Source organism: Arachis ipaensis, chromosome B05 (genome assembly GCF_000816755.2).
Source record: "Arachis ipaensis cultivar K30076 chromosome B05, Araip1.1, whole genome shotgun sequence".
NCBI lineage: Eukaryota > Viridiplantae > Streptophyta > Magnoliopsida > Fabales > Fabaceae > Arachis > Arachis ipaensis.
Window position 1 is genome coordinate 29,469,914 of NC_029789.2, and position 16,012 is coordinate 29,485,925.

The 16,012-nt window shown below is 36.0% G+C and overlaps 1 protein-coding gene across 4 annotated transcripts; it reads right to left on the bottom strand.

The window, feature by feature from the left end:
* LOC107643467 (paired amphipathic helix protein Sin3-like 4) lies at positions 3,362 to 15,805 on the bottom strand. Of its 4 annotated transcripts, none has more exons than XM_016347123.2 (24): positions 15,491 to 15,805; positions 15,095 to 15,386; positions 14,489 to 14,647; positions 14,178 to 14,364; positions 13,981 to 14,079; positions 13,685 to 13,849; positions 12,912 to 13,188; positions 12,260 to 12,396; positions 10,639 to 10,714; positions 10,531 to 10,563; positions 10,110 to 10,381; positions 9,851 to 10,005; positions 9,015 to 9,142; positions 8,652 to 8,906; positions 6,947 to 7,648; positions 6,740 to 6,813; positions 5,682 to 6,311; positions 5,376 to 5,476; positions 5,153 to 5,291; positions 4,919 to 5,071; positions 4,656 to 4,819; positions 4,456 to 4,561; positions 4,202 to 4,346; positions 3,362 to 3,960 (listed from the first exon to the last, which is right to left on the bottom strand). In XM_016347123.2, exons 2-23 carry the CDS (start codon positions 15,166 to 15,168, stop codon positions 4,224 to 4,226), a joined length of 4,209 nt encoding a protein of 1,402 aa, XP_016202609.1. In that variant the 5' UTR covers positions 15,169 to 15,386; positions 15,491 to 15,805; the 3' UTR covers positions 3,362 to 3,960; positions 4,202 to 4,223. The 4 variants fall into 4 exon arrangements, with proteins under 4 accessions (XP_016202609.1, XP_016202606.1, XP_016202608.1 ...); XM_016347120.2 differs by having other exon boundaries at positions 12,864 to 13,188; XM_016347122.2 differs by having other exon boundaries at positions 3,362 to 3,963; positions 12,864 to 13,188.

Genomic DNA, 16,012 nt, shown 5'->3' on the forward strand with positions numbered 1-16,012 from the left:
AATGGTAGGTAGACCATTACTTGGAATAGCAAGCGTAGGAAAGGTGAACTAATTCAGAAAAGACTTAACAAAGTGCTTATTGATGAACCTTGGTTCCAATTATACTCTCAACCTACGGTCTTTGGACTATCAGGTTCTGATCACACCCCCTCCTTTTGGACACTAACTACCAATCAAAAATATCAAAGAGGAGATTAAAGTTTCAATCCTACTGGTGTGATGAAGAACAAATTAGTAACTTCATCTGCAAGGCCCAAAACTCAGATATAGAAGGTTCAGTGATGTTTAGATTATTTCAGAATATTAAACTGGTTAGACACCGATTGGTTCTCTAACAAAAGAATAGCTCTACTAATTCTAAAAAAGAGATTGTAGAAGTTACTGCTCTCCTAGAATAAAAATAGGCGTCTGGCATCATATATAGGAGGCACTGGATTACTTGAGCTTGAACAGCAACTTGAAAAAGTATTTTTGTACGAAAAACTTTACTGGAAAGACAAATCTAGAACCAAACGGCTGAAAGAAGGAGACCAAAATACTAACTTCTTCCATTAAAAATTTAAATCTAGAACCAGAAGAAATAAGATATGGCATATGCAGAGAGATAAAGCAACAACTAATGCTAATATTGTTAGGGTGACTGTGGGCTACTTTAAGAGTCGTCTTCCAATTAGGTGGATCATGAGCCTTTTGTCACAGACTTTGAGCCTAAGGTTACAGCTAACATGAACCGTAGGCTTAGAAGATCTGTTTCTATGGATAAAGTGGACTTTTAGTATCCACCGTCAGAGTACACGGGGAGAGGACGGTATAATGGTTGAACTTTTCAAATTCTACCGGGATATAGTGGGAGAAGACGTGTTCCAGACTGTAAGAAGTTTTTTATTAGAGGTGGAATTTTAAATAACTTTAACCACACCAATATCTGCCTAGTGCCAAAGGTACCAGATGCGAGCAATATGACTTAAGTAAGGCCTTTCAATTTGTCCTCTATTGTCTATAAAATCATTTCAAAGGTGCTAGTCCACAAACTCCAAGGGTGTATGGTCAAGATGATAACCCCTGCTCAGACTGCATTCCCAAAAGATAAGCGTGTTTCTGATAGCATTCTTATAGCACACGAATGTATGCACTACCTTAGCCACAAAAGCAGGCTTGGAATACGAAATGACGCTGAAACTTGATGTGAGTAAAGCCTACGACAGAGTGGAATGAAATTTTCTATGGTATATTATGAGGTAGTTGAGCTTTAAATCGACATTCATTCATTGGATTCCCCAATTGATGATAGCTGTTTCTTATTTTATTGTTATGAAAGGTCAACTCTATGATTTTTTAGACCAAATAGAGGCATCTGTCAAGGCGATCGTCTTTTGTGCAGACGGACTTTTCTTCTTGCTACACAAAACAGAGCAAAACAGTCTCATTTAAAAAATTCAGACAAACAGAAGATGTCCAATCATAAATTACTTGCCAGTTACTAATGGTTTTTATTTTGTTCGATAAAGTCTCAAAAGATAGTTGTGCCTCTTTTCTAGAATTATTAGATTCTTATGAGAGCTTCAGTTTTTCAGTAATAACACTGCAGGGTAGATTAAAACTTCTCTAGTAGCCCAACTGAATATTTCTCACATAGGTGCACAGAATAAATGGTTGGGCTTGCTTGTTGTTGTCAACCGCTTTAAAAAAGCCACCTTCGTCTCAATCCAAGATAAGGTTCTCAAAAAGACACGAGGATGAAAAAAGCGCTCGTCAGTTAATGGAGGAACATAGATATTACTACGAGCAGTTAGTGAAGCCATACCAATCTATACTTTGTGTTGTTTTAAACTTCCAAACAGTTTGCCAAACGAAATTCATTGTATACTAACCTAGTTTTAATGAGGGCAGCAAACTTCCAAAAGGTGAATGGTATGGATTAGCTAGGATGAGATAACTAGGTCTAACAAAGAAGGCGGGCTTCAAAAATGTCAGGGCTTAAAACATGACTTTTTTGGGTAAACAGTTCTGAAAAATGGCAACTTAACCTAACTTTCTTGTTTCTTAAATACTTAAAAGCGCATACTGCAGATTTAATTCTGTCCTCACAATAGGAATAAGAACTTTACCTTCTCAAAATTGGCAAAGTATTTTTACAAAAAAGGCGAATTGTAGAGAAAGACATTGGTTGGAAGGCAAGTTTTAACAATATCTAAACCTTCGTTGAACCATGACTCCCTCTTTCCTACTCCTTCAACGTTCCACCATTTGCGGCATTGCTATCAGATGGCAACCATTTGTTGTGGGTAAATGACATGTTTTTGTCAAACAAATAGTAACACTAAGCATTAATTCCAGACCTTTTTTCGTTTGAAAATTGTTTAGCAAATCCTCTCTATAATCCCAGAAAAAGGCAAAGACACAAGATGGTTGATGAACAGAGTAGAAACATATAACGTTGCATCAGCGTACAAGATTGCTACCATGCTTGCGTTAAATTCTGCCTAAACTTCATGCAATAGACACCAATTTCAAGCTAACCATAAAAGCTAAAAATGCCTCGCAAGTTTCTGCTTTTTGCATGAAAAATCTTGCACGATAAGCTTCATGTTCTGCTTCTTATCCTCCAATGATTTCCATCTACTCTGACAATTTACCCAATCTGTAATTCAACACCAGAATGCCAATCTACTCTTAATGGAGGAACTCGGTGTTACAAACTGGACAGGAAATAAACTCTCATAAAGCTCAGCTGGTTTTGATAGTAGCTTAGAATATGTAGAAAGAAAAGTGTCGGCGAACTTTTAAACATGTTAAGGAGTCTCCAGAAGAAATATTACCAACATCGTTTAAGTCAAACCAATTTTGCGTTACGTATAATACCCTAAAATCTTTTTCACTATTTACTTATCTATGTTATTTTGTTCTTATAATTTTGCCTGTTCGTAAGTATTTGAAAACCCTCCTTTTTTATTTCTCTTTTCTTGACTTTTAGACATATTGTGTTCGTTTTTCTGTTAATAAAATACCACCACTGTCTTTTGAAATAAAATTCTACATCGTAAGTCCCAATCAAGTTTATGTAAAATCGGTTTGTATTGTAGGTGGTTCTTTCATATATCTGGCTGTAACTGAATTTTTGCCACATGATTTATGACATTGCTAAAATAACTTGCACGTTAATATTGTTTACAAATATAATCTAATATCCTTTTGAATTTTACTTTTAGAATTTGTGTTTAACTCTTTAATGTCACATTCGATGCACAACAAATAACTGGTTTGCGTAAGAAAAATTGAAGGAAAGAGAAAGCGTCCTATCCTCAGCAGTGTCGCAAATAATAAGACTTTCAGAGTTGACTATAAGCATTCAAAGCACATATAAAGTAGGACCTGTGAGTTGCATCAGATTTCTGAAGAGTGGCTGTTAGACTGGCTTTGTTTACAAACACGGGATACCGAGGCAGGAATACTAAGACAAAATGATGTTTGACAAATAAGACATAGACATAGACATTACATCTAAAGACACTGAATTCGCAGCCTTAGTTACCCAAAAGCCTATGAAGATATAAATCGTTTCTTTCCACAATCAACAACCTCTACAAAGTTGTAGCAGCAAAATGGTTAAGAACAAAAAGGAAACCACTAAAAAAATGCAATTGAAATTATAAAAAAAAAACTATGGATGAATGGAATAAAAATGTGTTCTTACTACATCACAAATTATCGCTATTTACATTATTGAGTCATCGGCCATCAAATTACAGTATACTACAATCTCCCTCTTTCTCTTCCTCCTCTTCCTCCTCCTCCTTTCCACTACGCTCCAACCTGAGCCTTCCATTCTATAAGGTTTTATTGGGTTGCTCGTATAGTGAGTGTGAGAACACGAGAAAAATAATTTCAGTAAATCATATTTTGCTTTTCTCATCATGTTGTAATGTCATGTACGGCGGCTTTGCCGGCAACGATCGAAAGCTGCTAGTTAAAAGGACAACCGAAGAGAAACTATTAATTAGATCATGTTACTTCATACATCAACTAAAATTTTTACTTTTACGGAACAAAACTAACATTTTGAATTAAGATATGATATAGCTCTAAGAGAAAGATATCAACTAGGAGGTTTTTTCTCATGGACGTGAGCATTATGCATCTATCTGGAAACGAATAAGGTGTCGGTCTAGCACAACACATTTAGTAATATGAAATCACAAACCTTATCCAGCTGAAAATGGATGTCAGCATGTAAGGGAAAACAATTTGTGGAACCGTTGTACTCTTCTTGAACTAATGGTTAAAGACTTCGCCCTATTCTTTCTCTTCCGGAACAAAAAATCTTCCGTATCTAAAACATATGACACCTGACAACATGCAATGGATACCAAGGGAATGTATGAGTGGAACTTTGGAAACACAACCCAACAGAATGTGCAAAATAAGAACAATATTCAGAAGTAGAACTATTATTACCTTGGATGAACTGCAAGATATCTTACACTCAAGACCATTAATAACTTGTAGTCCTTCCACAGCCTCACTTGAAATGTCATCAGCACAGGCATATCTACGTTTGTTCCTACGGAAATGAATCAAGTAAAATAAATAAGTTTTGTTTAAAAATATATTACTTCAAGAATGGCACCAAACAATTCTTTGGGCTTGTCAAATACCTTCTCAAGAAAATTCCAGACTTTTCCTTTTTTTCAGAGACAACAGAAAAAAATTCGTTGTACAAATAGCCTGAAAAGTTGGGGTCCATTGACACGGCAGTTACTTCAGGCTTATCATGTCCATAGTCCATCAGTTGAAGAGACAATTTCTTAGGTCCAGGTGACTGCAATCCAATACATAAGATTACAGAACAGAAAATATTTTGAATTTAGTTCAGCAGCAAATCCAAGTAGAAAAAGAAAGAAAAAACAAAAATCATTACATATTCAATTCGGTATATGTTCTCTTCATGAAGAAGAACACGGGCATTTTCATGATAAACTGCGTCAACAAATCTTCCTGGTTTTCTTGATTTCTCATATGCATATAATTGGAGAAGCTTGTTATCCATCTCATCAGTGGCAACATTTTGAAGCTGAAATAAAAAGGAGAAATTTTCAGGGACAGAAAGTTAGAATAAAACAAAATAGATGAGAGAGCAATTCATGAGCTTGACCTGTTTAACAAGCTTATAAATCAGCTTGTCTAAAGTGAATAAGAGATATGACTGAGTTCCAATAATGGCTCGACAATCATCCTCGAATTTTGTATTATCAGATGAACCATCCAGCAAATTGTAGAGCGCATTCATGAACCTGTCGCATAAAAGAGTCCCTCAGTCTGCAAATATACTCGTATTTTAATTTTTAACTGAGTGCAAAATTTACAAAGCATATCACCTGTTGTATTGATCAGTAGAACCCGTATTATTTGAAGCCCCCCATTTCCTTTCAGCAGATGATGAGTTAATCTTTGCTGATTGTATCCTCTCATACAATGTCTGTCAGAAAAGCAACACGAAACTTGCTAAGTTGCTATATCAATATTTAATTACAGGCAGTTGTTTATACTATTAGAAACCATCATGACATCAACATAGGTTTAGAAACCTTGAGGGGAAAATGGGAAGTAGACATCTTCATATCTGAAGTCATGACAAAAAATGAATGAAAAATAACTATTTCCATAAAAAGACAATTTCGTACCTGATGAAGTCTAAACAGGACGTAAAAGGAATCATTTCCATAAAAAATTCGAGAAGTCCTTTCTTTCCCATGTAACGCTGGGGGAACATGCTTCGCCAGCGGCTTTACAGTTAATAGGAAGCGCTCTGAAAATGGCAAGGAGGTTCCATCTCCTTCAACATCATGGGCATCAGCCATTCCTTCAGCTTCACCTTCACTCTCAGCTTTGTTATCATTTTCCCCATCCTCGTGCTCTTCTCGAGATTCCTCACCATCAGCAGACTCGCTTCCAGAAACATCAACATTCTCAGAAGCATTCTCACTGTCCTCAGATGACCTGTGTGGACTTTCCTCACCTTCATCGTCAGCATCAACATCATTCTCTCCTCTAACTTCACCTAAAGCTTGTTCTCCATTTCTGTTTTGGTATTGCTGACTCGAACCGCCATCCTTCCCCTTATGGACTGCATCCAAACCAGTATCTCCATAAACAGCAAAGTTATCCTCTTCAAAGTCTCCATTTGGGGACAACTCGCCCTCTTCTCTTTCACTTTTTAACTGCCGAACTGATTCTTCTGGGTACCTGTGAACTTCGGTCCCTTCTGTGATGGTCCCATTTGTGGATGTACCTGGTCTGGTAGAATCACCACCCTAAGTCATGAAAATAAATAAATAAGAAAGTATTAATTACAAAACTTCAAACAATCGTTATCATGAATAATCCCAGAACACAAGTGCAAGAAAATGGTATCCCTAACACTATCTTCAGGAAAGCAAACAACTGCAATGTACAGAACGATCAAACATCAAACATACATATTCAAGAAATAACTTGCATAATAATTATATGCTATAAGTGAACAAGAAAGTGCCACATTATTAAGAAAGTTATGATGTTTCACCCGCATTATATGCTATAAGTATTTCATCATGTTTCAGTAGGTTGGCATCAACTGTACTTATCAGATACTGTAAATTATTATACTGATAGCAAATTTAAGTTGATCCGTAACATGAAGCTAGCAAAAACAAATTTTAAGTCGAGAGTAAGACAAGAAGCACAAAGGGTTGAGCCATACCTCTGATGAAGGTAAATCAACTCCACCTTCGCCAGATATATTACCAGGTCTAGACGGATTAGTGGCAATGATTCCTTCAAGGAAAAGGCTGTATCTTAGTTCCATTCATTATCAGAATGTGAAAGTGTAACATCAAATGACATTATCAAAAATAAAAGATGAAGTAAGAATTGAGAAAAATCACCATCCCAGAAGAAAGATACTAACCTGATGCATTATCCATGCTTGTTCTTCCATTACTTAGCTCCACTCCTAATGCTGGGGAAACATTAGCATTCACCAACCGCTCACTGGAGTGGTCTTGCTTATTGACTCCTGACATTTCATCAGGTGTGAATGAATTAGTATTAATTTTACCATGCTGTGTATTAGTGCCTGAAGTTTCAGTTTTATGCAGAGTGCGGTCTGGATCAAGACATTTATCATCTTTGGCACCACTGTCACCATTTGATTGCCATACTTTGCTAGAATTTGATTGATCTAATGGCATGCACTCATCCCCATTTCTAGAAGTGTTAATATGCTTAGGATTCACTACAATAGCACCAGCACCAGCACCAGCACTACCCTCACTCTCGGCAACACTTGCAGTGCCACTTTTGGCAGAATTATTCTTATCCTTGACAACATCTTCTGTATCCTCGGCACCCAGAGGCCGAGAAGGAACACACAGCATGGGTTCTAAAAATGTTGTCCAAACCTTCATAACTTTATCCAATTGTTCAGTTGTACACATTTCTCCACAAGAATATTTTACAAGCTGATACAGATCTTCATGAATATCAGAATCAGTGTACTCAAACTCAAGGTTTGGAAGAACAGGACGTCTATTTCCAGCAGCAATCGCAAGAAGAACATCATCTTCTTTGCGTTTCTTCTCACTGATTTCTTTGATTTCGGCCAGTAATGCTGTAAAAAGATTAGAAAAAGGAATGAGTCAGAAGAACAAAATGAATTCCTGCATCACGATAAGCTCATCAATGATTTACATTTTAGTTCTGCGAGGTGGTAGGCAAACATTGTTTTGTATTAGATGGGATGTTATTTATCAATGAGTCAAAAATTAATCCAGATGACTATGACTACACACATATTGTTATTGTGCATGACTTTATTCCCAACCTTAGAAAAACTACAAATAAATGTGAAAGGAGGGAGAAGCATAGAGTGCAGAAAACTTGTAGACAAGATAATGGAGAACTATGACACTTTTATTTATTAAATGCATGTAAAAATAATAAAAATGGAATTTGTCGATATGGTGAATTGTTTATAACTTAACCAAAAGGTCTTGTGTTTAAGGACTTGTTTGAGTGAGCTTCTAAAAAAAAATCTCTTTTCAAGTGATCTTTTTTTAAAAGATCTTTTAAAAAAATAAAAGTAATTTTATGTTTCACTATTTCATGTAAAAATATCTTTTTATCTATCAATTATGTTTGGGTAAAATAAGATAAAAGTACTTTTTGTTCATTTATGACGTGAAAACTATCTTTTTTTAAGGAAAAAAAGATATTTTAAAAAAAGATATTTTAAAAAAAGATGTAAATTGTAACTTCTCAAAAAACTATTAAAATTTTTCAAAACACACTAAAAAAAAAAATCTTTTCCTAACAACTTAATGGCACCCAAACAAGCTCCAAGTCTTTGATGCAGCCAAAAAAAAAAAAATGTTTTTATAGACTATATTTAATGAAGGGTATTTAGGGGGGAAAAGAGTTGGACACCAACCTTTCTCATATTCCCTTATATATAGTATAGAAGTATAGATATAGAGGTATAGAAGATATAAAGCGATGATACCTCACAGTATCAAAATAGTTGCAGCATAAAAAAGAATCTTCTAATTTATTTTGAACATTAAAAGCCTCATTGCCCTGTATTACTAGAAGTAAATGAACTGAAAAGTTGTTACCTTTAGTACTCAAGCTTTTTGTATCCTGTTGTTTAAAGTAGAAGCTACGGTGATCAAGAGATTTATGATAATTTTTGGCATATATTTCAGCCCAGACTTTATTAAAATCAGCACGACACCTTGCCCATTCATCTTGTTTCTGCTTCAAGCGGGTTAATATCACTGGCAAAGCCAGAGATGCATTTTTCCGTAACACATCCATCACATCTAGCCCATGGTCACCATATAATCGTTCAATGCACCTAAGATTTAAGGCTGAAAGTAATGCAAGAAAGTCCCCATCAGAATATGGAAAACATCAAATTACCTCATATTGCATCCGTGCCATATGAAAATATATTGATGAACAGAAAAGCCCTTAACCTGTTAAGTGCTCCTCAATACGAATTGGACTGTCTCCTTTGATTATATTATTATTGACCTTTTCTAACAGCTCTTCCACTCGCTTAGTAGTTGCATTTACAGACTCTAGCAACATATCAAGTTCAAATCTGCAAACATAGATTAAAATGATATCAATAAGTGATAGATAACTTAACGAAAACATTTTAAAAAAGAGGTAAAATGATATGGCAAACATGCTTATCATTGTGCAATTCAGAATCACGAATCACCCAATATGCTTCAATACCCCAAAAGAAAAAAGGGAAAAAAAACCCTCCAAACGCCAATTTTTAGGAAAGAAACAGAGGCAGCCGGGTGCATTTAGAACTTCTTAGTTATAACCAATATCTTGTTAAAACTAGATTGTTTGAACAAAATCCACTAGCAGGATTCTACAATGTCTTCACATGGCAAACATAAGTGACCTTAAAAAGTTTTTTCATTCTTTCCTCAAACAGAGACATCAGTTTTTGCAGCTCCCTTTCATCTGCATCTTTTTTCTTTGTTGTCTTGGCTTATATGAGAGAAACTACACTGCTACTTTCTTAAGATTTTATGCATTTTGTAAGACTTCTATTTGTGACGATTGTGTTTTTGAAAACTTTGGAGATGAGTGATGATTATATGTTATTGGTCTTATGAAAGTTTATGGTATGGCATTAATTTTGCATGTATCCTTGAATCCTGGAATTCAATTCAATACAGTTTATGATTCACAATTCAATGATTAACCTTAGCAATTCAAGTTCTGAATTACAATTTGATAACCTTGATGCAAATACAACCAATCAAATAAGCATCACTGCAAGTCTGACCTGTCATCTTCACATCTGAACAAGCTCTCTTCATACTGATTTTTCCGCATATGTTTAAAGGAATAATCCTCACTTCCTGAAGTAACAGACACCCAGTGATCATTTAATACTTCTGCACCAAGTTCTGTTCTCTGGCTAGCTACAGGTATTGGGTACTGCATAAGCACAGGTAACACATATGAACAACGCAATCAGCAAGAGAATCACAGATATCACATTCAAGTAATATAAAACCGAGAGACAAGTAAATCAAGTATACATTTTTTGGCAAGAGACGATAGCTCGGAGTGCATTGATCACAGTTAGAAAGGTCCAGCTCATTTATAGGCTTTGACAAATACTTATCCTTGCTGGGATATATGGATATCTTAGGACCTGAAACATCCTTGTTGGCGGGGGCAGTGGATTTGTCCCTTTCTCGGAATTCACGATCCCTTTCTTTCATGCCATCATCCCTACAACGGTCTCGATCACGATCCCTGTCTTCAACCTTCACAGATTTTGGCCTTTGTCCGTCACTCCATAAGGACTCTGATGAAAACACACATACACACACACAAAATAAAAGGTGAGTTTTGTGCGAAAAGACAAAGCTAAGAAACTTAAACATGGTATCAGATTACAAAATATATAAGGAGAATCTGTCATAATAACAGAAAATTCCAAGCCATTTTACATACTTTTATTCATGACACCAGCAAGGAATCCACCATCTGCATCACAGAAACTGATTAGAAATATCTTGGAAGTGTACCAACATAGAAATATGAAATTAGTTTGAACATTACCATTCTTTTCAGATTGTATTAAAAATTCATTAAACCCCTCCATAAGATCTGGATATTTCCCCAGTAAATCACCAACCTTGAAGAATAAGTGACCATGAGTTAGCAATTATATTCCAGAGCATGTTATTTAATAAGATCTATAGGCAGCACTAAGAAATATAATGGAAGTAGGCCAAGATAAAGTGTATAATTAACTTCAAGGACATAAGTTCTTCCACCAAATTATTTAATTACAATCGCAACACCACATTATATGTAGTAGATTTTCCAGTGGAGAGGATATATATTCTATTACTTCTAGTTTTTTTAATTGAAAATTTCAGCTAAATCAAAATTTATCAAATTATTGAAGATGACATCATCAGCATTGAAAAGATTAGTAGTTCATGGTGCCTCAGCTGCAGGGTCATCTGTGAGGAATTTAGAACGGGATGCCACCAGACTTTGTCAAGAATAAATGACCAAAAACATAATACTGCTGGCCAATTATCACACTTCAGAAGAAACATAATTTATTCTAGACCATCTATTCCTGCCGTAATTGTTGTAATTGCTTCCTTCACAGCTCTAATTGTACTGAGTGCCAGGTGCCCCCTCACAGACAATACAAAATCCAAAAATCACCAAATCTTCTCAGTCTTTGATGGAGGAAGTTATCCTTTCCAGCTTTGCTGAAAGCAACTTGAACCTTTGTCCTTTACATCGAGTACAAAAATTGCTGGACTATCTACCATAAGCTCTCCCACAGGTAAGGTTATTAGGGAAGAACAAATGTGAATTGGAAGGAAGATCTCAAACAGGTTGAAAAATATGGTTCCGTCTGCAATTTGCATTGCTCAGATCTTCTTGTTTGTTTTGATAAAATGAACAAAGTGATTTGGTTACATGCAATCAAGCTCAAACACTTGGTGAAATCTTGTGGGTTCCTTTATTGATCAAGATGATACTGGGAAGATGATCACTTTAATAGGTGGTACAGAAAGCTGCTGCTTTGGCATAATGAAAAGGAAATTGGCTATTCTGTTGTTTCTGGTTTCTGATTTTATCCATATACTTGCTGCAAGTATGATTATGATGGCCTCTGCAGCATTTAAAGCATACTAGTATGCCAACACAATACCCCCATTTTAGCCATTTCATATTTCTCAAAACACACTTTAAGTCCTTCATTCCATTAGATCCTCCAAATGTACCATCCAAAATGATCCTCCTTCAATCTATTGCTTAATATAAGACATGACAGTATCGCATTGAGAAATTGGTCTTGCCTTAAATTACCTGAATGCCTATTCTCATTAGCTGACACCCTCATTCCTTGAAATTGGCCGCATTGGCTTGTAGGCTCCATAGAGCATAGGCTATTCTGGCCCAAACTAAACTCTGGCTGACCCAAATATAATCCAAATTGAATGCATGCAAATAAACTCAATTTTAAACACCAATGATATAGGAGGATATCCCTTTTTTTCCATATTTTAACATATTTTATTTAGGGAATAACGGTAAATGCCCACATCCAGCTAAACCAACAAAGCAAGATTAAATAAAAGACATGCATTTATAGAATCCGACAATGAAATCAGTAAACCGGATGACAAGAAAAATTAATAATAAGCCATACCAATGACTGCAATTCATGTCTGGTAATTATTTCCCTGCTGTAAATATGCAAACACTTCAAAAATTCTTGGTAGTCATCAGGATTTCGTAATTTCTCTTTGACCTTTTCACAGAAAGCAAGCTCCTGGCTATACATGCCTGAGATAATGAAATTTGACATAAGTAAAAAACTGCTAAAGGAAAATAAGATGTTAAAAGTTTTATGCAACAAAAGATAGAAGACAAACAAGAAGTTGAAATAAATTTATTTTTCCCTTATAACAAGGACAATTGATTATGAAATCATCTCATAAATGGAAAAATTTTAACACTTCTTCAATACAGATAACCCTATCAACAAGAGACACCATACTCTTCTTTTTTTATAAACTTTAGCAATATATGCAGTAGAATAGTGATGAGAAACATTTTGCATTAGTTGCTGTAATGAAGTTTCACTTTTGACGCCTTTTTCTTATTTTATCAATTTATTTATTTTCAACCAAACATAAAAGCATATGTTTCCACTGTTTAAATAATGTATATCATAGCATTGGTTGGAAAAGGTAACAAATATAACAAAAAAACCAGTAGATTCAGGATCAAAATGTTGACAACATACTCACTTTTCAGAGTATTTCTTTCATCACAAGTGGATGGCATAGGGCGCATACCAATATTTTCATCATCAAGCAATGGTTCAGCTCCAGAGTCTTCAGCCCTACGATCAGATTTCCGTTTATGGGAGAACCTTTCCCTATCTCGACCACCATCATGCTCATAATCTCTATCGTCTCTGTCACGTTCTCTCCTATCCTCTCTGCGTTCCTTATCCTTCTCTAGACGTCTCCTCTGATCCTTTTCTGCCCTCATCAAACCTCTGTCATTATCAGGGTCGGGACGGTCAACACTGAGGTCACGATCACCATGTGAGGTCATAGTCCTTTCTCTCTGGCACACAAGATAAGTAGAATGTAAGCTTGATAACCAAACATGCAATCAGTGGGACCAGAGTCACCAAGATAGTAAAAGACAAAAGGCTACTTTAAGGCTTCAGGGTTTTAATGCCTTGGAGAAAGATCAGCCAAAGACTTATAACTACGTGAGCATAACATCCTAAGTAAAAGTAACAACTGCAATGTTCAATTTACAAAACCCTAAACTGCTAGCCGTAAAATTCCTTATGACCCAGAAATAGTTACTTCTCAACAACATAATATTTTACCCAATGTAACATCATAGCAAGTTAGAGGGATGGATTTTTTAAACTTTCTACAGCTATCATTAAGTGCTACAGGTATGTTGCCTGAACAATAATACACTAGAAGCGTGCATCTCATGGAAGGGGCAATAATGCAGCCACCAAAAGGTGCTGAAACCTCCAGGCACCTTGACTTAGCATCTCATTTTATACTACCAAGAAGGACAGAAAAATATGGAGATAAACCTTCTCAACATGCATTTGCCGTACAGTTGGCATTGCAGAGCTCCTATCACGTAGCATAGAATTTCTAGCAGAAATATAATGAGCAGAGGCTGCTGAGGAAGTGTCCGGGAGAAAATGAGTAAACTCATCAAGAAGATCCGGATGCTCTTGGAAAAGTGCAGCAACCTGAAGAAGTCCAAAATATGATTGAAATGAACGTCAAACGAAATATTAAGACTAATATAAATGACATAGGAAGATAAATATAACAATTTTCCTAGCTATAACATAATAACACATGCATAGACAAAACAAACCTCCTGGTAGACCTCTGTTATAGACTTGCTTTCCTTTCTGTACATATTTAATATGTCCAGAAATGACTTGTAAACACGATCATCACCTTGAAACCGGGTCTGAATGAAAATGATGAATTAGATTCAACTAGAACTGCCCATTCTGTATTGAAACTGAGTCTGTATTAGAAAACCAATCAGGCCCAAGAACATTTTACCTTAATTTTGTTCACAAAATTAATCGCTTCTTCAAATTCAACAGGCTTCTTTGGGGCAGGTTGTTCATCCTCCAGTGGAAGTGTGATTTCATAACCCCTTGGCAAGAAGGTGTTGAATCCCAAAAGCAAGTCTCTGTGCCCTTTAAAGAGCTGTTTAACCCTTGCTATCACGCCTGCAGTATCAACTCTACAAGTATCAAAAGCAGACACAAGTCAGTTTCCACTGGCAAAAACAGTATCCCCCTCCCCCAATATAATACAAAAAGACATTCGGAGGAGCATGCCAACAATGTGGTACGACATGATCAAACCTTTGAGCCTTAAAATCTTTCATGACTTCCAAAAAGTCATCATACTTGTCCCTCTTATCCTGAAATATATCCTTTACTGCCTTGAGATATGCCAATGCATCATTTGTAGTCAGCTTCTGAGCAACAGCACCTCCATTCATCATCTGGGGTTGCCCGGACCTTCGTTCGAAAATATTCCAAAATACAATTAGACAATTGATAAACCAACGACACAGTATTCCCAATTTCTAGCACATGATCATACATGACAATCAAAACCTTAAGAAACTGAAAGTAATTTTTTTCCATGAAAAATACAAATTTACCCATTAAAAGAAGAATTTACTCAGGATTGCAGATAACAAATATCCGATCTCATTTTATTAGGTCAAAACATCAAAACCCAAAAAATTTACCAAAAAAGAGACAGCTTTGCTAAAGATTGATCATCTAGACTTCCCGGGTTACACACGAGGGCACTAGTAAAACTTTTCACCGCAGTAAAAACTCGGGAAGCTCCATTACTAAGTCGAAGATGCAATTACTTGATCAAAGCACAAACAAAAACACAAGTACAGTTCAAAACACAGGAAAAGTTGAAGATGAGAACGAAAACCAACAACTTACGCTTCTTCTCGAGAAGACACTATAGGCCGTTTAAGTTGAGGACTCGCGAAAATATCGTCCCTAGACCTCTTCATTCCTATTCAATAAACCATGAAATTGAAAAAACACCCAAACACAAGAGCACAGTCTCTTCAGCAATCAGCACCAAATCATGCTTCTGATACTTCGATTACAATTCAAATTCCTTCAACCCTGAGCTTCTCATTCCAGCACACACCGCAGATCTGCGGATTAACGTTGGAGCAAGAGAATTCCAACCTTCTCGAAGAGATCACCAAGGAGGAGCCAAATCCTACAATAGAATAGAAAAAGAATCAGAAAAAGCGAAAATTCGCATTAACTTCAATGCAAAGCAACGTAAGCGACGAATTCAAACGGAGGAAGCAGAGAATTTACACAGTGATCGTCGAGTCTCGAAGCAGCAGATAGAAAAAATCGAAAAAAAAAAATAAAAGAAGATAAATATCGGAAAAGCTTTGAGCGAATGAATGCTTCTTCTGAGCCTCGGTGATTCTTCGAGGAGTAAACTCGTTACGTTGGAGAAGGCTAAAAGGAAAAACGAAGGCTTTTGTTGAGCAGTGTTTTCCTCAGAGTTTGAAATTCGAAGTAGAGAATTTTATTTTCTCTCTTAAGATTTTCTGGGCAAACAAACAGAACTGAGAGAAGAGAAAAGAAAATAAACGAGAGAACGAAGAAAATAGAAACCAAACAAATAGAAGTTCACAATGTGATATATATAAAAGAAAAAACACGGGGAAAAAAATAAAAAGAAAACATAAGGGGTGTGGCGGTAGTAATATTTGACCTTCTTTATCCGGTTACCAATTCCTGTGTTTACCGCCTGTTAGCGGTTAATCGTTTTATCTATAATCTATAATATGAGATGAAAAATTAGGGCAAGACCTTTTGTGTTGGGCT